This window comes from Cherax quadricarinatus, chromosome 7 (genome assembly GCF_038502225.1).
Source record: "Cherax quadricarinatus isolate ZL_2023a chromosome 7, ASM3850222v1, whole genome shotgun sequence".
NCBI classification, from domain to species: Eukaryota; Metazoa; Arthropoda; class Malacostraca; order Decapoda; family Parastacidae; genus Cherax; species Cherax quadricarinatus.
In genome coordinates, this window is record NC_091298.1 from 62,909,078 (window position 1) to 62,934,946 (window position 25,869).

General features: G+C 46.2%; 1 protein-coding gene across 1 annotated transcript; it reads left to right on the top strand.

Annotated features, from left to right (window-relative positions):
* The first annotated feature begins 3,892 nt into the window (after positions 1-3,892).
* Positions 3,893-25,679, top strand: LOC138852368 (bromodomain-containing protein 4-like). The gene is made up of 5 exons (XM_070082599.1): positions 3,893-3,943; positions 17,982-18,080; positions 21,490-21,591; positions 24,346-24,425; positions 24,682-25,679. The coding sequence occupies exons 1-5, from the start codon at positions 3,929-3,931 to the stop codon at positions 25,442-25,444; spliced, it is 1,059 nt and encodes a 352-aa protein (XP_069938700.1). The 5' UTR covers positions 3,893-3,928; the 3' UTR covers positions 25,445-25,679.
* The last annotated feature ends 190 nt before the right edge of the window (positions 25,680-25,869 follow it).

A 25,869-nucleotide genomic window follows, 5' to 3' on the forward strand; every position in this document is an offset into this window, starting at 1 on the left:
CAGAAGGAAGATATAAGGAAAGAGTGGGAGGGGAGTGAGATGTGAGAGAGAAATGAGGGAGAGGTTAGGGGTGGGGTGGACAGGATCCAGGAGCACCTCATAATAAGGTCACCGCTGGACCGGTACAAGTCAGAAAGGTCAGTAAAGTGAAATATTACGCAAGAGAGAAGGTGGGGTGACAGCAGTGTAGGCCAGCGAGGTTGTAGGCCAGGTAAACTTCAGCACTAGACCACAAATACAACTAATTGGGATCACATATTAAAACAATTAAAAAGAAGAGCTATACCAGAAAGATTCACAAATAATCGCAGTCACTGTTGTCAATAAAAAGTGATAGTAACAACCCGAGTCGTATGTCCCCATTGCATGACCAGGCAGTTAAATGTTTCAAGATATTGCACAACTCATCGTGTCTGTACTCCAGCACAACACAACGTGGATGCTCATGGATACAAAAAACATTAATTAAGGTTTGCGTAGCTCACTCTCCTGTTTCCCATGATCGTCCCACTCGACCTATCTTACCTACCAATAATTACTTTTGAAGTATAAACCATCTAAATATCTTGCTCCAATTCTGTCACCATTTACTTCTCTTATACAGTTGAAGTTTCTTTTGATTTTGCTAAAGAAATGTGGGACTGGATTTGAAATCTATCGACTACACGAGGGTCAGTAAGAGGTCATTAAGTTCCCCCGTTTTCAAACAACGTGTGAAAAAATGAACGTTATTAGCAGACGGGGAACTTTGGTATCTCTTAAGGCTGCATGTCACCGTAACTAAGTTTATTCAGGTATACACAAATACAGTTACATAGAATTATCATACATTGCAGCATATGTGTAGAGAACCTGGGATAACCCAAAAAAGTCAGAGTGACCAATTTAAGACACTTTAGTACCTAATGCTTGAATGGCTAATGGAGTTTAAAGCCTATCGAATACACGAGGATCATTAATAAAGCATGTTACCTAACACCATCAGTCACAGATCCTTTAATCACTATAACAAGGAGTGATACTGCATACACAGTAATGTCGTGGTTTATCGAGTTACTAAAACTCTACATAGAGCGAAACTTTGTTATAATAACGTTGCTATTTTATGTAATAAAAACTAGCAACCAGGAGGGGCCGAACAACGCTGGATAATAGTGCATAATAACCACCTTCCACGGGTTCGATTCCCGGGACCCGTCCTGCGCTCTGTGGGTCATCAAATTCGATCCAGGAAGAAAAGGGGAGATATACGTCCAATTCTTTGGATCAAGATCTAACCCAAGGATGGGTTCTCAACCCTAGGGATTCAGTCTACCATCCCCTTCCTTCATCACCTCCCATTTCCCAGGCTCTGTGGGATCCTAGCGGGATTAGCCAATCCCAATTAATCCAATAATCAAAATAATCTAGAGTATAAAGAGTGGCCGGAACAATTCACCGTAAAAACCTCACGGCTTTTCGATCCCTCCTGGACCTCCCTGACCGTTGTTCAGTACGGACCTAAACGTCGTCGGAGGGTTTCTCTCCAAAGTGCGGATTTGGTATAAACTGTGGTAACAGATACCGACGAACTGGTTTAATAAGACACTGGTTTAAAAAGACACTGGTTTAAAACACACTGGTTTAAAAATACACTTCTAGAAGTGATCATCTAATGTTGTACCACATCAAAGTTTCGGTCCCAGGACCGAAACAAACCCAAGTGCGGGTTTAAAGTGAACCAAAATAATCTAATTACTAAACATGATACAATATTTGACCCTCAGAACAGTGAAAGTTATTTGCTAACTCGCCCTCCTGGCCACACTTCAGGACGTGTTGGTCATGACTGAATGACTGTACATTAATTCCATAGCAAATTATATGCAGATTGTCTCACGCATCTGGGAGGTCATCTGTGAGCGAAATGTTGTGCAAAGGAAGAGATGGTGTGATATGTGTCTGATGTTTCAAGGGTGTTTATATGACCATTTCTGAGTGCGTTACCGGCAGACACTAGAGCCGAGAGAGTTTGTAAGGTCGTGCTAGACTTAGGTCTTGACATTCTGGCGACAGAAAGCTTCCCCACTCCCTCGACCTGTCTATTGACCCTGCTTGTGTGACCCTCCAACCTGCTTGCGTGTGACCCTCCAACCTGCTCCCCTGTGACCTACTTGTGTGTGTGATACCCAACCTGCTTCCCTGTGACCCTCCAACCTGCTTCCCTGTGACCCTCCAACCTGCTTCCCTGTGACCCTCCAACCTGCTTCCCTGTGACCCTCCAACCTGCTTCCCTGTGACCCTCCAACCTGCTTCCCTGTGACCTACTTGTGTGTGATGCCTAACCTGCTTCTATGTGACCCTTCAACCTGCTTCCTTGTGACCTACTTGTGTGTGATACCCAACCTGCTTCCCTGTGACCCTCCAACCTGCTTCCCTGTAACCCTCCAACCTGCTTCCCTGTGACCCTCCAACCTGCTTCCCTGTGACCCTCCAACCTGCTTCCCTATGACCTACTTGTGTGTGATGCCTAACCTGCTTCTATGTGACCCTCCAACCTGCTTGTGTGTGACCCTCCAACCTGCTCCCCTGTGACTTACTTGTGTGTGTGATACCCAACCTGCTTGTGTGTGACCCTCCAACCTGCTTCCCTGTGACCCTCCAACCTGCTTCCCTGTGACCCTCCAACCTGCTTCCCTGTGACCCTCCAACCTGCTTCCCTGTGACCCTCCAACCTGCTTCCCTGTGACCCTCCAACCTGCTTCCCTGTGACCCTCCAACCTGCTTCCCTGTGACCTACTTGTGTGTGATGCCTAACCTGCTTCTATGTGACCCTTCAACCTGCTTCCTTGTGACCTACTTGTGTGTGATACCCAACCTGCTCCCCTGTGACCTACTTCTGTGTGATACCCAACCTGTTTCTACGTGACCCTTCAACCTGCTTCCCTGTGACCTACTTGTGTGTAATACCCAACCTGCTTCTATGTGACCCTCCAACCTGCTCCCCTGTGACCTACTTGTGTGTGATACCCAACCTGTTTCTATGTGACCCTCCAACCTGCTTCCCTGTGACCTACTTTTGTGTGATACCCAACCTGCTTCTATGTGACCCTCCAACCTACTTCCCTGTGACCTACTTGTGTGTGACCCCCAGCCTACTTGTGTATATGACTCTTGAAGTGTACTGAGCATCTGAAGAGAGAAGGGACAGGCAAGACCATATACAATATACTGAGAATTTATTTTAAGGCTTATTTAAGGGCTTTTTTTAAGGGATTAAAACATTCTTGACGTCTGGTGAACAAATGAAGTGAAGCCTTAATGATTTTATTAGTCTTGAAACCCAATAAACCAATGAACAGTACAAATACAGGTGAACAGAGAACAGAAGTAGAGGAACCAGGGAGGAGGAAGATGAGGTGGAGGAAGGAGGAAGATGAAGAATAGGAGCAAGTAGGGGGAATAAGGCAGGTGGGAAGGAAGGAAGGCAGGGAGGGGAAAATAAGGGATAAATACTTGTTTTTTAATTAGTATCAGTAGGTACACGGATACCTGAATGTTTCCAGTAGGTACTGGAGTGTTTTACACGCAGGTACCCGGGGTACTGTAGTATCTTGCACGCAAATACTGGAGTATCTTACACCCAGGCACTGGAGTATTTCCTTACATAGAATATATGGTATTCCAGCAGGTCTGGAAATGCATGAGAGGAAATAACCAGTGAGGAGGTACGTAGTGAGGGTGAAGATGAGGAACAAGAGTACATGAAAGAGGAGACAGATGAGGAGGGAGAGGGGATAAATGAAGAGTATGAGGAACTAAGAGGTAGCAGACAGGTGGGAGGAAGGGGTTAAGGGGGGTACGTCAGTTTGTCGGAGTATATAAAGGTAGCAACATTCACTTTTGACCTCAGAAACACCCCAGCCTCCGTCTGCCTTACACCGCCGTCATGCTGAAGCTTTGGGTGAGTTATAGAACCTGGAGTGTCGTTGGAGCGATGGAGCCAAGACCACAGTGATCGCCGCGCTTACGAAGTTTTAGTAATGAGGAACGAATTTAGTGGATTGTTCGTGCGGGACTAGGAGATGGACCTAGCGAGAGGAGTGTTGTTTGTGTCTAGTGATGGTGTCACGACGCGGATATGGGAGCGTTTGTTTCTAAAGGTGAAGCACCTAAATCCGGTGTTCCAGCGGAGGCTTAACCCAGCACCAGAAAGCCAGTGTTGCTTAACTACTGATGCCCAGTACCAGTAAGCCAGTAGTTTCTTAACTACTGATACCCAGTACCAGTAAGCCAGGGGTTGCTTAACTACTGATACCCAGTACTGAACCACCCTAGCGGGCCATCTGAAAGGAACGTAGAGTCAGGTGACTTTTCACTTTCCTGACGGATAAAACACCTCCTCTTGCGAGCAGTGAAAGTTAATATGAAGAAATAATATAGAAAGCAAAGGAACCCACATAGAAACCGAAGACAAGAATATCTTGTCTTCACGTTGATTTTCTCTCGAAGAACATCGGTATGAAGAACATAGATATTTCCTCGGGTTGTCTTCCCGTGTGTTCTCTTGAAGAACATCAGTGTGAAGAACACAGATACTTCCTCGGGTTGTCTTCCCGTGTGTTCTCGCGTGTTACCGTCAAGTGTTTATCAGACTTCGGTGTTTTAATGCAGGAAGCTGCAAGGGTATCACGAGTTGGCTGGAATCAGAGTACCATGGGAGCACCTGGTGCTGCACTGTGTACCGGCACCTGGTGCTGCACTGTGTACCGGCACCTGGTGCTGCACTGTGTACCGGCACCTGGTGCTGCACTGTGTACCGGCACCTGGTGCTGCACTGTGTACCGGCACCTGGTGCTGCACTGTGTACCGGCACCTGGTGCTGCACTGTGTACCGGCACCTGGTGCTGCACTGTGTACCGGCACCTGGTGCTGCACTGTGTACCGGCACCTGGTGCTGCACCGTGTACCGGCACCTGGTGCTGCACTGTGTACCGGCACCTGGTGCTGCACTGTGTACCGGCACCTGGTGCTGCACTGTGTACCGGCACCTGGTGCTGCACCGTGTACCGGCGCCTGGTACTGCACCGAGTACCGGCACCTGGTGCAGCACCGTGTACCGGCACTTGGTACTGCACCGTGTACCGGCACCTGGTGCTGCACCGTGTACCGGCACCTGGTACTGCACCGTGTACCGGCACCTGGTGCTGCACCGTGTACCGGCACCTGGTGCTGCACCGTGTACCGGCACCTGGTACTGCACCGTGTACCGGCACCTGGTGCTGCACCGTGTACCAAAACCTGGTGCTGCACCGTGTACCGGCACCTGGTACTGCACCGTGTACCACCACCTGGTGCTGCACCGTGTGCCGGCACCTGGTGCTGCACCGTGTACCGGCACCTGGTGCTTCACCGTGTACCACCACCTGGTGCTGCACCGTGTACCGGCACCTGGTGCTGCACCGTGTACCACCACCTGGTGCTGCACCGTGTACCACCACCTGGTGCTGCACCGTGTACCGGCACCTGGTACTGCACCGTGTACCACCACCTGGTGCTGCACTGTGTGCCGGCACCTGGTGCTGCACCGTGTACCGGCACCTGGTGCTGCGCCGTGTACCGGCACCTGGTGCTGCGCCGTGTACCGGCACCTGGTGCTGCACCGTGTACCACCACCTGGTGCTGCACCGTGTACCGGCACCTGGTGCTGCACCGTGTACCATCACCTGGTGCTGCACCGTGTACCGGCACCTGGTGCTGCACCGTGTACCACCACCTGGTGCTGCACCGTGTACCGGCACCTGGTACTGCACCGTGTACCACCACCTGGTGCTGCACCGTGTACCGGCACCTGGTGCTGCACCGTGTACCGGCACCCGGTGCTGCGCCGTGTACCGGCACCTGGTGCTGCATCGTGTACTACCACCTGGTGCTGCACCGTGTACCACCACCTGGTGCTGCACCGTGTACCACCACCTGGTGCTGCACCGTGTACCACCACCTGGTACTGCACCGTGTACCACCAACTGGTGCTGCACCGTGTACCACCACCTGGTGCTGCACCGTGTACCACCACCTGGTGCTGCACCGTGTACCATCACCTGGTGCTGCACCGTGTACCACCACCTGGTGCTGCACCGTGTACCACCACCTGGTGCTGCACCGTGTACCACCACCTGGTGCTGCACCGTGTACCACCACCTGGTGCTGCACCGTGTACCACCACCTGGTGCTGCACCGTGTACCACCACCTGGTGCTGCACCGTGTACCACCACCTGGTGCTGCACCGTGTACCACCACCTGGTGCTGCACCGTGTACCACCACCTGGTGCTGCACCGTGTACCACCACCTGGTGCTGCACCGTGTACCATCACCTGGTGCTGCACCGTGTACCACCACCTGGTGCTGCACCGTGTACCACCACCTGGTGCTGCACCGTGTACCACCACCTGGTGCTGCACCGTGTACCACCACCTGGTGCTATCTTATACATATACATTATAATATATATATATATATATATATATAAATATATATATATATATATATATATATATATATATATATATATATATATATATATATATATATATATATATATATATAGATAGATAGATAGATAACTGGAAATTGATGTATTATGAAATTAGAATTTTAAGACACTGTGAAAGTTAAGGTGTTTAGTAATTAGTTGAGGTGAGTGTTTAGTACTCATTGTTAACGTCATGTCACGTCATGTTCACCCCCATGAGTGAGCCTTGCGATCATTACCAACTACAGTCAAGAGATGTTTTTTTTTTGTATTACTAGTGGGAACACCACCAGTGTGTTGCTACACTATTCTATATGATAGTTACATTGTGGGAGCACCAGCAGTGTTGCTACACTATTCTATATGATAGTTACATTGTGGGAACACCACCAGTGTTGCTACACTATTCTGTATGATAGTTACATTGTGGGAACACCACCAGTGTGTTGCTACACTATTCTATATGATAGTTACATTGTGGGAGCACCAGCAGTGTTGCTACACTATTCTATATGATAGTTACATTGTGGGAACACCACCAGTGTTGCTACACTATTCTGTATGATAGTTACATTGTGGGAACACCACCAGTGTGTTGCTACACTATTCTATATGATAGTTACATTGTGGGAGCACCAGCAGTGTTGCTACACTATTCTATATGATAGTTACATTGTGGGAACACCACCAGTGTTGCTACACTATTCTGTATGATAGTTACATTGTGGGAACACCACCAGTGTGTTGCTACACTATTCTATATGATAGTTACATTGTGGGAGCACCAGCAGTGTTGCTACACTATTCTATATGATAGTTACATTGTAGTGTTGCTACACTATTCTGTATGATAGTTACATTGTGGGAACACCACCAGTGTGTTGCTACACTATTCTATATGATAGTTACATTGTACATGCTACACTATTCTACATGATAGTTACATTGTGGGAACACCACCAGTGTGTTGCTACACTATTCTATATGATAGTTACATTGTGGGAACACCACCAGTGTTGCTACACTATTCTGTATGATAGTTACATTGTGGGAACACCACCAGTGTTGCTACACTATTCTACATGATAGTTACATTGTGGGAACACCACCAGTGTTGCTACACTATTCTACATGATAGTTACATTGTGGGAACACCAGCAGTGTTTTGCTACACTATTCTATATGATAGTTACATTGTGGGAACACCACCAGTGTGTTGCTACACTATTCTATATGATAGTTACATTGTGGGAACACCACCAGTGTGTTGCTACACTATTCTTTATGATAGTTACATTGTGGGAACACCACCAGTGTGTTGCTACACTATTCTATATGATAGTCACATTGTGGGAACACCAGCAGTGTTTTGCTACACTATTCTATATGATAGTTACATTGTGGGAACACCACCGGTGTGTTGCTACACTATTCTATATGATAGTTACATTGTGGGAACACCACCAGTGTGTTGCTACACTATTCTACATGATAGTTACATTGTGGGAACACCACCAGTGTTGATACACTATTCTATATGATAGTTACATTGTGGGAACACTACCAGTGTGTTGCTACACTATTCTACATGATAGTTACATTGTGGGAACACCACCAGTGTGTTGCTACACTATTCTATATGATAGTTACATTGTGGGAACACAACCAGTGTGTTGCTACACTATTCTATATGATAGTTACATTGTGGAAACACCACCAGTGTGTTGCTACACTATTCTATATGATAGTTACATTGTGGGAACACCACCAGTGTGTTGCTACACTATTCTACATGATAGTTACATTGTGGGAACACCACCAGTGTTGCTACACTATTCTATATGATAGTTACATTGTGGGAACACCACCAGTGTGTTGCTACACTATTCTATATGATAGTTACATTGTGGGAACACCACCAGTGTGTTTCTACCCTATTCTTCATGATAGTTACATTGTGGGAACACCACCAGTGTGTTGCTACACTATTCTATATGATAGTTACATTGTGGGAACACCACCAGTGTGTTGCTACACTATTCTACATGATAGTTACATTGTGGGAACACCACCAGTGTGTTGCTACACTATTCTATATGATAGTTACATTGTGGGAACACCACTAGTGTGTTGCTACACTATTCTTCATGATAGTTACATTGTGGGAACACCACCAGTGTGTTGCTACACTATTCTACATGATAGTTACATTGTGGGAACACCACCAGTGTGTTGCTACACTATTCTATATGATAGTTACATTATCGGAACACCAGCAGTGTGTTGCTACACTATTCTATATGATAGTTACATTGTGGGAACACCAGCAGTGTGTTACTACACTATTCTATATGATAGTTACATTGTGGGAACACCACCAGTGTGTTGCTGCACTATTCTATATGCTAGTTACATTGTGGGAACACCACCAGTGTTGCTACACTCTTCTATATGATAGTTACATTGTTGGAACACCACCAGTGTGTTGCTCCACTATTCTACATGATAGTTACATTGTGGGAATACCACCAGAGTGTTGCTACACTATTCTATATGATAGTTACATTGTGAGAACACCACCAGTGTTGCTACACTATTCTATATGATAGTTACATTGTGGGAACACCACCAGTGTGCTGCTACACTATTCTACATGATAGTTACATTGTGGGAACACCACCAGTGTTGCTACACTATTCTATATGATAGTTACATTGTGGGAACACCACCAGTGTGTTGCTACACTATTCTACATGATAGTTACATTGTGGGAACACCACCAGTGTGTTGCTACACTATTCTATATGATAGTTACATTGTGGGAACACCACCAGTGTGTTGCTACAGTATTCTATATGATAGTTACATTGTGGGAACACCAGCAGTGTTGCTACACTATTCTATATGATAGTTACATTGTGGGAACACCAGCAGTGTTGCTACACTATTCTATATGATAGTTACATTGTGGGAACACCACCAGTGTTGCTACACTATTCTATATGATAGTTACATTGTGGGAACACCACCAGTGTGTTGCTACACTATTCTATATGAATTGTTACATTGTGGGAACACCAGCAGTGTTGCTACACTATTCTATATGATAGTTACATTGTGGGAACACCACCAGTGTGTTGCTACACTATTCTATATGATAGTTACATTGTGAGAACACCACCAGTGTGTTGCTACACTATTCTACATGATAGTTACATTGTGGGAACACCACCAGTGTGTTGCTACCCTATTCTTCATGATAGTTACATTGTGGGAACACCAGCAGTGTGTTGCTACACTATTCTATATGATAGTTACATTGTGGGAACACCACCAGTGTGTTGCTACCCTATTCTTCATGATAGTTACATTGTGGGAACACCAGCAGTGTGTTGCTACACTATTCTATATGATAGTTACATTGTGGGAACACCAGCAGTGTTGCTACACTATTCTATATGATAGTTAAATTGTAGGAACACCAGCAGTGTGTTGCTACACTATTCTATATGATAGTTACATTGTGTGAACACCACCAATGTGTTGCTACACTATTCTATATGATAGTTACATTGTGGGAACACCACCAGTGTGTTGCTACCCTATTCTTCATGATAGTTACATTGTGGGAACACCAGCAGTGTGTTGCTACACTATTCTATATGATAGTTACATTGTGGGAACACCAGCAGTGTTGCTACACTATTCTATATGATAGTTACATTGTAGGAACACCAGCAGTGTGTTGCTACACTATTCTATATGATAGTTACATTGTGGGAACACCAGCAGTGTTGCTACACTATTCTATATGATAATTACATTGTGGGAACACCAGAGTGTGTTGCTACACTATTCTACATGATAGTTACATTGTGGGAACACCAGCAGTGTGTTGCTACACTATTCTACATGATACTTACATTGTGGGAACACCAGTAGTGTTGCTACACTATTCTATATGATAATTACATTGTGGGAACACCAGCAGTGTTGCTACACTATTCTACATGATAGTTACATTGTGGGAACACCAGCAGTGTTGCTACACTATTCTACATGATAGTTACATTGTGGGAACACCAGCAGTGTGTTGCTATACTATTCTATATGATAGTTACATTGTGGGAACACCAGCAGTGTTGCTACACTATTCTACATGATAGTTACATTGTGGGAACACCAGCAGTGTGTTGCTACACTATTCTATATGATAGTTACATTGTGGGAACACCAGCAGTGTTGCTACACTATTCTACATGATAGTTACATTGTGGGAACACCAGCAGTGTTGCTACACTATTCTACATGATAGTTACATTGTGGGAACACCAGCAGTGTTGCTACACTATTCTACATGATAGTTACATTGTGGGAACACCAGCAGTGTGTTGCTACACTATTCTATATGATAGTTACATTGTGGGAACACCACCAGTGTGTTGCTACACTATTCTATATGATAGTTACATTGTGGGAACACCACCAGTGTGTTGCTACACTATTCTACATGATAGTTACATTGTAGGAACACCAGCAGTGTGTTGCTACACTATTCTATATGATAGTTACATTGTGGGAACACCACCAGTGTGTTGCTACACTATTCTATATGATAGTTACATTGTGGGAACACCAGCAGTGTGTTGCTACACTATTCTACATGATAGTTACATTGTGGGAACACCAGCAGTGTGTTGCTACACTATTCTGTATGATAGTTACATTGTGGGAACACCAGCAGTGTGTTGCTACACTATTCTGTATGATAGTTACATTGTGGGAACACCACCAGTGTTGCTACACTATTCTATATGATAGTTACATTGTGGGAACACCACCAGTGTGTTGCTACACTATTCTGTATGATAGTTACATTGTGGGAACACCAGCAGTGTGTTGCTACACTATTCTGTATGATAGTTACATTGTGGGAACACCACCAGTGTTGCTACACTATTCTACATGATAGTTACATTGTGGGAACACCAGCAGTGTGTTGCTACACTATTCTGTATGATAGTTACATTGTGGGAACACCACCAGTGTTGCTACACTATTCTATATGATAGTTACATTGTGGGAACACCAGCAGTGTGTTGCTACACTATTCTACATGATAGTTACATTGTGGGAACACCAGCAGTGTGTTGCTACACTATTCTGTATGATAGTTACATTGTGGGAACACCACCAGTGTTGCTACAGTATTCTATATGATAGTTACATTGTGGGAACACCACCAGTGTGTTGCTACACTATTCTGTATGATAGTTACATTGTGGGAACACCACCAGTGTGTTGCTACACTATTCTGTATGATAGTTACATTGTGGGAACACCACCAGTGTTGCTACAGTATTCTATATGATAGTTACATTGTGGGAACACCACCAGTGTGTTGCTACACTATTCTGTATGATAGTTACATTGTGGGAACACCACCAGTGTGTTGCTACACTATTCTATATGATAGTTACATTGTGGGAACACCAGCAGTGTGTTGCTACAGTATTCTATATGATAGTTACATTAAGGGAACATAAAAAAAAAGATAGAACTTGCAAAAGGGAGGATGATAGCGAAGGTGAGAGAGAAAAAAGTGGAAGGGAAGGAGAGAGAAAGTGGGTGGGATGGAGAGAGGAGGAATGAAAAGAATGAAATAAGCCAAGAAAGTCAGAGGGGGAGAGGTAAATAGGCAGAATAAGTGTTACCTGGTGTCCGTGAAGGGACCTCAGGGTAAGTGTTACCTGGTGTCCGTGAAGGGGCCTCAGGGTATGTGTTACCTGGTGTCCGTGAAGGGGTCTCAGGGTAAGTGTTACCTGGTGTCCGTGAAGGGGCCTCAGGGTAAGTGTTACCTGGTGTCCGTGAAGGGGCCTCAGGGTAAGTGTTACCTGGTGTCCGTGAAGGGACCTCAGGGTAAGTGTTACCTGGTGTCCGTGAAGGGGCCTCAGGGTAAGTGTTACCTGGTGTCCGTGAAGGGACCTCAGGGTAAGTGTTACCTGGTGTCCGTGAAGGGGCCTCAGGGTAAGTGTTACCTGGTGTCCGTGAAGGGGTCTCAGGGTAAGTGTTACCTGGTGTCCGTGAAGGGGCCTCAGGGTAAGTGTTACCTGGTGTCCGTGAAGGGGTCTCAGGGTAAGTGTTACCTGGTGTCCGTGAAGGGGCCTCAGGGTAAGTGTTACCTGGTGTCCGTGAAGGGACCTCAGGGTAAGTGTTACCTGGTGTCCGTGAAGGGACCTCAGGGTAAGTGTTACCTGGTGTCCGTGAAGGGGCCTCAGGGTAAGTGTTACCTGGTGTCCGTGAAGGGACCTCAGGGTAAGTGTTACCTGGTGTCCGTGAAGGGGCCTCAGGGTAAGTGTTACCTGGTGTCCGTGAAGGGGCCTCAGGGTAAGTGTTACCTGGTGTCCGTGAAGGGACCTCAGGGTAAGTGTTACCTGGTGTCCGTGAAGGGGCCTCAGGGTAAGTGTTACCTGGTGTCCGTGAAGGGACCTCAGGGTAAGTGTTACCTGGTGTCCGTGAAGGGACCTCAGGGTAAGTGTTACCTGGTGTCCGTGAAGGGGTCTCAGGGTAAGTGTTACCTGGTGTCCGTGAAGGGGCCTCAGGGTAAGTGTTACCTGGTGTCCGTGAAGGGGCCTCAGGGTAAGTGTTACCTGGTGTCCGTGAAGGGACTTCAGGGTAAGTGTTACCTGGTGTCCGTGAAGGGACCTCAGGGTAAGTGTTACCTGGTGTCCGTGAAGGGACCTCAGGGTAAGTGTTACCTGGTGTCCGTGAAGGGACCTCAGGGTAAGTGTTACCTGGTGTCCGTGAAGGGGCCTCAGGGTAAGTGTTACCTGGTGTCCGTGAAGGGACTTCAGGGTAAGTGTTACCTGGTGTCCGTGAAGGGACCTCAGGGTAAGTGTTACCTGGTGTCCGTGAAGGGACCTCAGGGTAAGTGTTACCTGGTGTCCGTGAAGGGACCTCAGGGTAAGTGTTACCTGGTGTCCGTGAAGGGGCCTCAGGGTAAGTGTTACCTGGTGTCCGTGAAGGGACCTCAGGGTGTTACCTGGTGTCCGTGAAGGGACCTCAGGGTAAGTGTTACCTGGTGTCCGTGAAGGGACCTCAGGATAAGTGTTACCTGGTGTCCGTGAAGGGACTTCAGGGTAAGTGTTACCTGGTGTCCGTGAAGGACCCTCAGGGTAAGTGTTACCTGGTGTCCTTGCAGGGACCTCAGGGTAAGTGTTACCTGGTGTCCGTGAAGGGACTTCAGGGTAAGTGTTACCTGGTGTCCGTGAAGGGACCTCAGGGTAAGTGTTACCTGGTGTCCGTGAAGGGACCTCAGGGTAAGTGTTACCTGGTGTCCGTGAAGGGCCCTCAGGGTAAGTGTTACCTGGTGTCCTTGCAGGGACCTCAGGGTAAGTGTTACCTGGTGTCCGTGAAGGGACCTCAGGGTAAGTGTTACCTGGTGTCCGTGAAGGGCCTTCAGGGTAAGTGTTACCTGGTGTCCGTGAAGGACCCTCAGGGTAAGTGTTACCTGGTGTCCTTGCAGGGACCTCAGGGTAAATGTTACCTGGTGTCCGTGAAGGGACTTCAGGGTAAGTGTTACCTGGTGTCCTTGAAAGGAGCTCAGGGTGTTACTTGGTGTCCTTGAAAGGAGCTCAGGGTGTTACTTGGTGTCCTTGAAAGGAGCTCAGGGTGTTACTTGGTGTCCTTGAAAGGAGCTCAGGGTGTTAGTTGGTGTCCTTGAAAGGAGCTCAGGGTGTTACCTGGTGTCCCTGAAGAGACCTAATTTGGAGCTACGGTGAAATAACAGGTCCCACAGTAATTCAATAATATTTGCTAGCAACAGTCAGAACAACGCCGGTATGTTAGGTAAGATTCGTCAGGAAACAGGACAAGTGTTTCCTGACGCGTGTCTTAGTCATATGATGTCCCACAGCTGGAGCTTTCGGTCATCTGAGCGAAGCCTTCCACTGGCTTACCCCTCCACCCATTTAAATATTATAGTTATGATTATAATCATAACCATAATTTTTAAAAGGGAAACACTTGTCCTGTTTCCTGACAAACCTTACAACCTAACCATCTTCCCTTGAAATATTAATCAGTCCCTGTCTGGTATTTACGTATGGTGTAGTCTGTATGACACACAGTATACACCCTGAGAAGTGTATTTCAGCGTGTATATGCTAACTGCATATTGTAATCCCTTTCTTGGGTATTTAAGTATACTTGTCTAGTTGTGAAAAGGTTATACGTGCAGCCTTAATGAGTATTATGTAGTCACTAGGTTTTAAACCCCAATAAGCAACAAACCAACTTATGTGGCAATGAGGTTGTTGATCGAGTTTTATGCCAATCGACTGCACGAGGATCATTAATTAAGGCTGTATGTCATATAATTACCACTAGTTAAGACCACTTTAATCCCTAAAATAGGTATTAAGGTAAATTTCCAGTGAATATGCACTAAGAGATACACACCTCTTGTTATATATCTCCTGAGGAGGTTATAACGGTAAGTAGCGGTCCAAGCATTAACTAATTCACTCACTGTATAGAGTAGGAAGGTGCAAGGCCTGTCCAGTCCTGTTATCCTTGACTCTATTAATATCCTTCATCACCATGCACGGTGAGCAGGACGCGCCCGTTGATACCGGGGACTAATATTTCCCAGCTTGTATAAGCTATGTTATATACTGTCTGCCAGCACTGATAAACATACCCCAGGTTGTCTAAGTTGTGTCAGTGTCTGGCAGCAGTGACATGCATCTCACAGCTTATTTAAGCTGTGTCATAAAGTGCCAGAGAGCAGTGACAAACATCTCACAACTTGTTTAAGCTATGTCATAATGTCAGGAAGCAGTGAAGACACTAACAATTGTTCGACAGCAACTGTTTTCTTGGCAGTATGTCTCAATATCCTAACTTTATCGTCAGTATTATGCAGGACTTTTGCGGTTTAGCTAAGTAGGAGTGAGAGGAGGCGGAGTGGCTGATTAGCAGCTCCTAAGTCAACTTTAATGTTGAAGGATTAGACACATGTGCAACATCTGGGTATCTTTATTGTAGACGTTTCGCCATCCAGTGGCTTTATCAATACAATTTCAAGAACATAACTGGAAGGCAGTAGAACAATATACAGAAGATGAGGTAATCAGTCCCTCAGCCTTGAAGTTTAACAGCACCGTAGTCTTGTCGAGTCTTTAGTACCAAAGTCTTGGAGAGTCTGAAGACTCTACAAGACTACGGTGCTCTTCACCAACTCCAAGGCTGAGGGACTGATTTCCTAATCTTTGGTATGTAGTTCTACTGCCTTTCAGTTATCTCCTTGTATTATATTGATAAAGCCACTGGAGGGCGAAACGTCTACAATAAAATCTCCACATTTACACATGTGTCTAATTCTTCATCTTGTCGGTACTGTATACCATGAACATTAAAATGGTATAAAATACCGACAGGTTGTTAGGTAAGACACATATGCAACAGTTAGGTATCTTTATTATGAAACGTTTCGCCTACACAGTAGGCTTCTTCAGTCAAGTACAGAAAAGTTGATAGAAGCAGAAGATACTTGAAGACGATGTAATCAGTCCATCACCCTTAAAGTTTTGAGGTGGTCAGTCCCTCAGTCTGGAGAAGAGCATTGTTCCATAGTATGAAACAATATGGAGAAGAAGTGACAGGATGGAGCTTTTTATAGCGCCAAGAGGTGAGACATTCTTACCTCTCCTAGTGGCCTACGTCTCACCTCTTGGCGCTATAAAAAGCTCCATCCTGTCACTTCATCTCCATATTGTTTCATACTATGGAACAATGCTCTTCTCCAGACTGAGGGACTGACCACCTCAAAACTTTAAGGGTGATGGACTGATTACATCGTCTTCAAGTATCTTCTGCTTCTATCAACTTTTCTGTACTTGACTGAAGAAGCCTACTGTGTAGGCGAAACGTTTCATAATAAAGATACCTAACTGTTGCATATGTGTCTTACCTAACAACTGTATACCATACATTTATATCAGACAAGAGGAACACTGCAGCAGGCCTACTAGCCCATACCTGGTAGGTAAGACACATGGGCAACAGTTAGGCAACTTTATTCCTAAAAATTTCGCCTACACAGTAGGCTTCTTCAGTCAAGTACAAAAATAGGCAGGAGCAGTAGAGATGTGAAAACGATGTAATCAGTCCATCACCCTTGAAGCTCCGGCTCTCAGCCTGGAGAGGAGCTCAGCTGGAGATCAACTCTTCACCAGGCTGAAGGACTGACCACCTCAGATACTGTTCCCTCCAAGGTTGATGGTCTATTTACATCATCTTTGTATTTGACTGAAGAAGTCTACTGTGTAGACGAAAGGTTTCATCAATAAAGACACCCAACTGCTACACTGTATCTTAAATCTTCAACTTGTCGGTGTTTTATACATTTTCAACCAAACTGAGGTGACTGTTACAGAGGTTATTGTTACAACCAAACTCAGGTGACTGTTACAATCAAACTCAGGTGATTGTTACAACCAAACTGAGATGACTGTTACAATCAAACTGAGGTGACTGTTACAATCAAACTCAGGTGATTGTTACAACGAAACTGAGATGACTGTTACAACCAAACTCAGGTGACTGTTACAATCAAACTCAGGTGATTGTTACAACGAAACTGAGATGACTGTTACAATCAAACTGAGGTGACTGTTACAGAGGTGACTGTTACAACCAAACTCAGGTGACTGTTACAATCAAACTCAGGTGATTGTTACAACGAAACTGAGATGACTGTTACAATCAAACTGAGGTGATTATTACAACCAAACTGAGGTGACTGTTACAACCAAACTGAGGTGACTGTTACAACCAAACTGAGGTGACTGTTACAACCAAACTGAGGTGACTGTTACAACCAAACTGAGGTGACTGTTACAACCAAACTGAGATGACTGTTACAACCAAACTGAGGTGACTGCTACAGAGGTTATTGTTACAACCAAACTGAGGTGACTGTTACAGAGGTTATTGTTACAACCAAACTGAGGTGACTGTTACAGAGGTTATTGTTACAACCAAACTGAGGTGACTGTTACAATCAAACTCAGGTGATTGTTACAACGAAACTGAGATGACTGTTACAATCAAACTCAGGTGATTGTTACAACGAAACTGAGATGACTGTTACAATCAAACTCAGGTGATTGTTACAACGAAACTGAGATGACTGTTACAATCAAACTGAGGTGATTATTACAACCAAACTGAGGTGATTGTTACAACCAAACTGAGATGATTGTTACAACCAAACTGAGGTGATTGTTACAATCAAACTGAGGTGATTGTTACAGAGGTGATTGTTACAACCAAACTGAGATGATTGTTACAACCAAACCGAGATGACTGTTACAACCAAACTGAGGTGTCTGTTACAATCAAACTGAGGTGACTTGTTACAACCAAACTGAGGTGATTGTTACTATCTGAGGTGATTGTTACAGGTGGTGCTGGGCTGCCTGGTGCTAACATCCTGCCAACAACGAGAGTTCGACTACGTCTATGATTACGTTGACACCCCGAGCTTCCAACCTCAGCCTCAGGTAAGAACATCAGCAGGAGCAGCACTACCTTAGGCCTACTGGCCTGTGATGAATGGATCCACCGACAAAAAAGTCACAAGAACACAGTCACAACCTAACTTATGGTACTTAAATATAATGTGATTTTCTTTTCAGTGACTTTTTTCCTAGCCAAAATTGTGACTTATTTTCTATGACCTTTTTTCATGCTTGATCTGGAGATCTGGATCTGGATCTGGATCTGGATCTGGTCTGGATCTGAATCTGGGTCTGGTCTGGATCTGGATCTGGTCTGGATCTGGTCTGGATCTGGATCTGGACTTATGCGACTTATCTTCTGCGACTTTTTTCATATGATTTATTTTGTGACTTATTTTCTGAGGTTTATTTTGTGACTTATTTCCGGACACTGTGATGAATAAGACATCCGTGCCACACAAGGTAATCAGTCCCTCAGCCTAGATGAACGTACAAGACAGGTAATCAGTCCCTCAGCCTAGATGAACGTACAAGACAGGTAATCAGTCCCTCAGCCTAGATGAACGTACAAGACAGGTAATCAGTCCCTCAGCCTAGATGAAGGTACAAGACAGGTAATCAGTCCCTCAGCCTAGATGAACGTACAAGACAGGTAATCAGTCCCTCAGCCTAGAAGACAGTGTTCACCATGATGCAGTGTTATCAGCAATTACTGTCGCAAAATCTTCATGCGTTTTATCAACCTGACGGTACTGTATACTACCACTACTGGCCCATGCTAGGTAGGTTCAACTCACACACTGGAGATAAAAGATATAAAATACCGACAGGACAAAAAAAAAAAAAGCAGATGCGGTTTAATGTGATTATTGACAACGTTTTTACCCACACCCATTCATGTACTGGTCCAGACTAATTTTTTAAAGCCAGGCAAGGCCCTCACTTCAGTGGGTGTCCGGGGAAAAAAGATCACGGGGGAAAAAAGTCACTGAAAATAAGTCAAAATTTTGGCTACAGAAAAAATTCACCTTTTTATTTAAATAGCATTAAGAAAGTTGGGTTAAGTTAGGTTTGTACTGTGACCTTTTTTCCTAGGAAGCCGTCAGTGAGGCTAACCCAGGTAAGCCACCTTACCCCTCAAGTCACGTGACTCACGCACTGTCTTAACTCAGGTAAGCCACCTTACCCCTCAAGTCACGTAACTCACGCACTGTCTTAACCCAGGTAAGCCACCTTACTCCTCAAGTCACGTAACTCACGCACTGTCTTAACCCAGGTAAGCCACCTTACCCCTCAAGTCACGTAACTCACGCAGTCTTAACCCAGGTAAGCCACCTTACCCCTCAAGTCACGTAACTCACGCACTGTCTTAACTCAGGTAAGCCACCTTACCCCTCAAGTCACGTAACTCACGCACTGTCTTAACCCAGGTAAGCCACCTTACCCCTCAAGTCACGTAACTCACGCACTGTCTTAACTCAGGTAAGCCACCTTACCCCTCAAGTCACGTAACTCACGCACTGTCTTAACCCAGGTAAGCCACCTTACCCCTCAAGTCACGTAACTCACGCAGTCTTAACCCAGGTAAGCCACCTTACCCCTCAAGTCACGTAACTCACGCACTGTCTTAACCCAGGTAAGCCACCTTACCCCTCAAGTCACGTAACTCACGCACTGTCTTAACTCAGGTAAGCCACCTTACCCCTCAAGTCACGTAACTCACGCACTGTCTTAACTCAGGTAAGCCACCTTACCCCTCAAGTCACGTGACTCACGCACTGTCTTAACCCAGGTAAGCCACCTTACCCCTCAAGTCACGTAACTCACGCACTGTCTTAACCCAGGTAAGCCACCTTACCCCTCAAGTCACGTAACTCACGCACTGTCTTAACCCAGGTAAGCCACCTTACCCCTCAAGTCACGTAACTCAAGCACTGTCTTAACCCAGGTAAGCCACCTTACCCCTCAAGTCACGTAACTCACGCACTGTCTTAACCCAGGTAAGCCACCTTACCCCTCAAGTCACGTAACTCACGCACTGTCTTAACCCAGGTAAGCCACTTTACCCCTCAAGTCACGTAACTCACGCACTGTCTTAACCCAGGTAAGCCACCTTACCCCTCAAGTCACGTAACTCACGCACTGTCTTAACTCAGGTAAGCCACCTTACCCTTCAAGTCACGTAACTCACGCACTGTCTTAACTCAGGTAAGCCACCTTACCCCTCAAGTCACGTAACTCACGCACTGTCTTAACCCAGGTAAGCCACCTTACCCCTCAAGTCACGTAACTCACGCACTGTCTTAACCCAGGTAAGCCACCTTACCCCTCAAGTCACGTAACTCACGCACTGTCTTAACCCAGGTAAGCCACTTTTCCCCTCAAGTCACGTAACTCACGCACTGTCTTAACTCAGGTAAGCCACCTTACCCCTCAAGTCACGTAACTCACGCACTGTCTTAACCCAGGTAAGCCACCTTACCCCTCAAGTCACGTAACTCACGCACTGTCTTAACCCAGGTAAGCCACTTTTCCCCTCAAGTCACGTAACTCACGCACTGTCTTAACTCAGGTAAGCCACCTTACCCCTCAAGTCACGTAACTCACGCACTGTCTTAACCCAGGTAAGCCACCTTACCCCTCAAGTCACGTAACTCACGCACTGTCTTAACCCAGGTAAGCCACCTTACCCCTCAAGTCACGTAACTCACGCACTGTCTTAACCCAGGTAAGCCACCTTACCCCTCAAGTCACGTAACTCTAGCACTGTCTTAACCCAGGTAAGCCACCTTACCCCTCAAGTCACGTAACTCTAGCACTGTCTTAACCCAGGTAAGCCACCTTACCCCACAAGTCACGTAACTCACGCACTGTCTTAACCCAGGTAAGCCACTTACCCCTCAAGTCACGTAACTCACGCACTGTCTTAACCCAGGTAAGCCACCTTACCCCTCAAGTCACGTAACTCACGCACTGTCTTAACTCAGGTAAGCCACCTTACCCCTCAAGTCACGTAACTCAAGCACTGTCTTAACCCAGGTAAGCCACCTTACCCCTCAAGTCACGTAACTCACGCACTGTCTTAACCCAGGTAAGCCACCTTACCCCTCAAGTCACGTAACTCAAGCACTGTCTTAACCCAGGTAAGCCACCTTACCCCTCAAGTCACGTAACTCACGCACTGTCTTAACCCAGGCAAGCCACCTTACCCCTCAAGTCACATAACTCACGCACTGTCTTAGCCCAGGTAAGCCACCTTACCCCTCAAGTCACATAACTCACGCACTGTCTTAACCCAGGTAAGCCAGTTTACCTGTTAACTCACACTCTACTTTCAACTTCGGTTCTCCTCTACTCCACCACCATCATCAACTTCCTACCCGCGGCATCACCACCACAACCACCACCATCCTGTGCACCACCACCAACTTCACCTTCTGTTCTCCCCCAGGCTGCTCGACAACCTCCACCACCACCACCACCACCACCACCATCCCACCAGCTAGCCCGGGACAGGAGACCACCACCACCACCACCCCAGGTTAGACCTCAGGTAAGTTCCCCCCGTCTTCTAATAACATGTTCATTTTCCACTATAATCTACCTTGTCCATAATTACTATCACATTTTCTTTGTTTCGTAAGGTGAAGTCCAGGATCTTTCCTTAATTCATGGTATAACTTAACAAATCTTTGATGACACTAATGTTGTAGAGATCTGAGCACAGCTCAGATCTCTACAACAGAAAAACCATCCTGGGTGATGGAGTTTGACAGGAAAACCATCCTGGGTGATGGAGTTTGACAGGAAAACCATCCTGGGTGATGGATTTTGACAGGAAAACCATCCTGAGTGATGGAGTTTGACAGGAAAACCATCCTGAGTGATGGAGTTTGACAGGAAAACCATCCTGGGTGATGGATTTTGACAGGAAAACCATCCTGAGTGATGGAGTTTGACAGGAAAACCATCCTGAGTGATGGAGTTTGACAGGAAAACCATCCTGAGTGATGGAGTTTGACAGGAAAACCATCCTGAGTGATGGAGTTTGACAGGAAAACCATCCTGAGTGATGGAGTTTGACAGGAAAACCATCCTGAGTGATGGAGTTTGACAGGAAAACCATCCTGAGTGATGGAGTTTGACAGGAAAACCATCCTGAGTGATGGAGTTTGACAGGAAAACCATCCTGAGTGATGGAGTTTGACAGGAAAACCATCCTGAGTGATGGAGTTTGACAGGAAAACCATCCTGAGTGATGGAGTTTGACAGGAAAACCATCCTGAGTGATGGAGTTTGACAGGAAAACCATCCTGAGTGATGGAGTTTGACAGAAAAACCATCCTGGGTGATGGAGTTTGACAGGAAAACCATCCTGAGTGATGGAGTTTGACAGGAAAACCATCCTGAGTGATGGAGTTTGACAGGAAAACCATCCTGGGTGATGGAGTTTGACAGGAAAACCATCCTGAGTGATGGAGTTTGACAGAAAAGCCATCCTGAGTGATGGAATTTAACAGGAAAACCATCCTGAGTGATGGAGTTTGACAGGAAAACCATCCTGAGTGATGGAGTTTGACAGGAAAACCATCCTGAGTGATGGAGTTTGACAGGAAAACCATCCTGGGTGATGGAGTTTGACAGGAAAACCATCCTGGGTGATGGATTTTGACAGGAAAACCATCCTGAGTGATGGAGTTTGACAGGAAAACCATCCTGAGTGATGGAATTTGACAGGAAAACCATCCTGGGTGATGGAGTTTGACAGGAAAACCATCCTGAGTGATGGAGTTTGACAGGAAAACCATCCTGAGTGATGGAGTTTGACAGAAAAACCATCCTGGGTGATGGAGTTTGACAGGAAAACCATCCTGAGTGATGGAGTTTGACAGGAAAACCATCCTGGGTGATGGAGTTTGACAGGAAAACCATCCTGGGTGATGGAGTTTGACAGGAAAACCATCCTGAGTGATGGAGTTTGACAGGAAAACCATCCTGAGTGATGGAGTTTGACAGGAAAACCCATCCTGAGTGATGGAGTTTGACAGGAAAACCATCCTGAGTGATGGAGTTTGACAGGAAAACCATCCTGAGTGATGGAGTTTGACAGGAAAACCATCCTGAGTGATGGAGTTTGACAGGAAAACCATCCTGAGCGATGGAGTTTGACAGGAAAACCATCCTGAGTGATGGAGTTTGACAGGAAAACCATCCTGAGTGATGGAGTTTGACAGGAAAACCATCCTGGGTGATGGAGTTTGACAGGAAAACCATCCTGGGTGATGGAGTTTGACAGGAAAACCATCCTGAGTGATGGAATTTGACAGGAAAACCATCCTGAGTGATGGAGTTTGACAGGAAAACCATCCTGGGTGATGGAGTTTGACAGGAAAACCATCCTGGGTGATGGAGTTTGACAGGAAAACCATCCTGAGTGATGGAATTTGACAGGAAAACCATCCTGAGTGATGGAGTTTGACAGGAAAACCATCCTGAGTGATGGAGTTTGACAGGAAAATTACACTCCACAAAACCCTTCTTGCTTTGTAGATTATCATGGGAAAACTTGATTGTATTTAATGGAGTATGAGAGAGAAACAATTACTTTTTGTTCCTTCAACGTAACTATTGTAGAGAAGAGGATAACAGAACACTGACTGTGCTGAGAGAAAGGCTCTTTACACTTGGTGTCTCACACACAGTATGGTGACAGTGTCACACGCACACACAGTATGGTGACAGTGTCACACGCACACACAGTATGGTGACAGTGTCGCACACACACACAGTATGGTGACAGTGTCACACACACACACACACACACACACACACACACACACACACACAAGACTCGACCCCTGCAACCACAAATAGGTGAGTACACACACACACACACACACACACACACACAATATGGTGACTCTGGGTGTCACACACACACGCAGTATGGTGACGGTGTCACACACACACACACACACACACACACACACACACACACACACACACACACACACATACACACACACACACACACATACACACACACACACAACATGGTGATTCTGGGTGGCACACACACACTATGGTGACGGTGTCACACACACACAATATGGTGACGGTGTCACATGCACACACAGTATGGTGACGGTGTCACACACACACACAGTATGGTGACGGTGTCACACACACAGTATGGTGACGATGTCACACACACACACAGTATGGTGACGGTGTCACACACTTTGTGGTGACAGTGTCACACATAATACACACAGTATGGTGGACACAACTAAAATGTTTGTAACAGTTTCAGAGTGTGCAGGATGCACGCCAGCTACTAGGAGACTCGTCTACAACGCCCATATCCATCCTTAGGGACTCTCGCAGGTGAGCCTTGTCTCTATATACCTCCCCTTTAATCCCTGTGACACACTTACCTCCCCCTCAAACACCCTTACTCTCTCCAACACCCTAAACTTCCTCAAGAGCCCTTCCCCAGCGCCCTACCTACTTCCATCTCCCTTCTCTCCCTCTCTGCACATTCCCAAGCGCCCTCCTCTCCATAGCTAATGCATTCGTGTCAGTGAGTAAGCTTGGAAGATAGAGTTCGTGTACCTGAGACTGATCTGCATTTTCTCTGCAGGATCGACACCAAGACGGGAGCGTTCGTGTACGAGTACGCAGGCGCTGACGGATCCTCCAAGTACGAGGTTCGCTTGCCTAATGGCACCGTGACTGGTAACTACACCTTCATCAACGACCTGGGCGAGAAGGAGACTCGATTTTACTCGGCTGGTGTCCACGACCCGACGCTCGTTGACGAGACCACTGACCCCAGCTACATTGACCAGGGCAACTACGACCTCTACAGACACCTGGAACGTCCCTACGTTCACAACGACGGCACCTTCGCCTTAGACGAGCAGGCGTTCTCCAGGTCTCCCTCTCAAGCACAGCGCCCTCGAGCTCAGTCTCCACAGCCCCGACGACCATCTCCCCAACAACGACCATCAGGTCCCCCCCCACAGCAACTATCACATCCCCCACAGCAACTACAACCACGTCCCCCACAGCAACCACCACCACGTCCCCCACAGTCACTACCACCACCAGTACAACAATCATCACAATTTCCCGAACAGCCTGAGGTACCGCTTGACTTCGGCGACGCATCCTCCCACTTTTCGCAGCCTCCGTTAATAAGACCACAAACATTTGAAGACCCGGGACCACAACAACAGTTCCAGAGTCCCCCCCAGGCTCCCCTGGGTCCCGTGGGTCCCGTCCCCTCCCGTGTGCGTCCCAGTGGTCGACCTTCCGGCAGACAACAACAACACCGCCTCGACCTCTCTTCCAGTCAGAATGTTGGCTCCTTCCTGGACTCTGTTATCCAACGGTTCCAATAATGGATGTCTGGTGTTGTCATCCAGAAGTGATGAATGCCACGTATTTTGGCATCCGGGAAGCACTTCTGAGGTGAATTTGATAGTGGTATATAATACCGACAAGTTGATATGCAAGACACATGTGCAACAGTTAGGCATCTTTATTTCGGAACGTTTCGCTTACACAGTAGGCTTCTTCAGTCGAGTACAGATGATGCAGCAGAAGCAGTAGAGATGTGGAGACGGTGTAATCAGTCCATCACCCTTGAAGACTGCCTCTGCTGCCTCCTCTGTACTCGCCTGAAGAAGCCTACTGTTTAGGCGAAACGTTTCGGAATAAATATACCTAACTGTTGTACATGTATCTTATTTACCAACTTCTGAGGTGCTCTCCCGACGAAGAAATGCACATATTACTTCAAGATATTACCTCTCCGGGCTGAAGA

Excerpts from the sequence above, each read along its gene's own strand:
- LOC138852368 (XM_070082599.1), top strand. Across the intron at positions 21,592-24,345 it reads CACCCCAGGTTAGACCTCAG|TTTCAGAGTGTGCAGGATGC; the intron begins GTAAGTTCCCCC and ends TGTTTGTAACAG. Across the intron at positions 24,426-24,681 it reads ATCCTTAGGGACTCTCGCAG|GATCGACACCAAGACGGGAG; the intron begins GTGAGCCTTGTC and ends TTTTCTCTGCAG.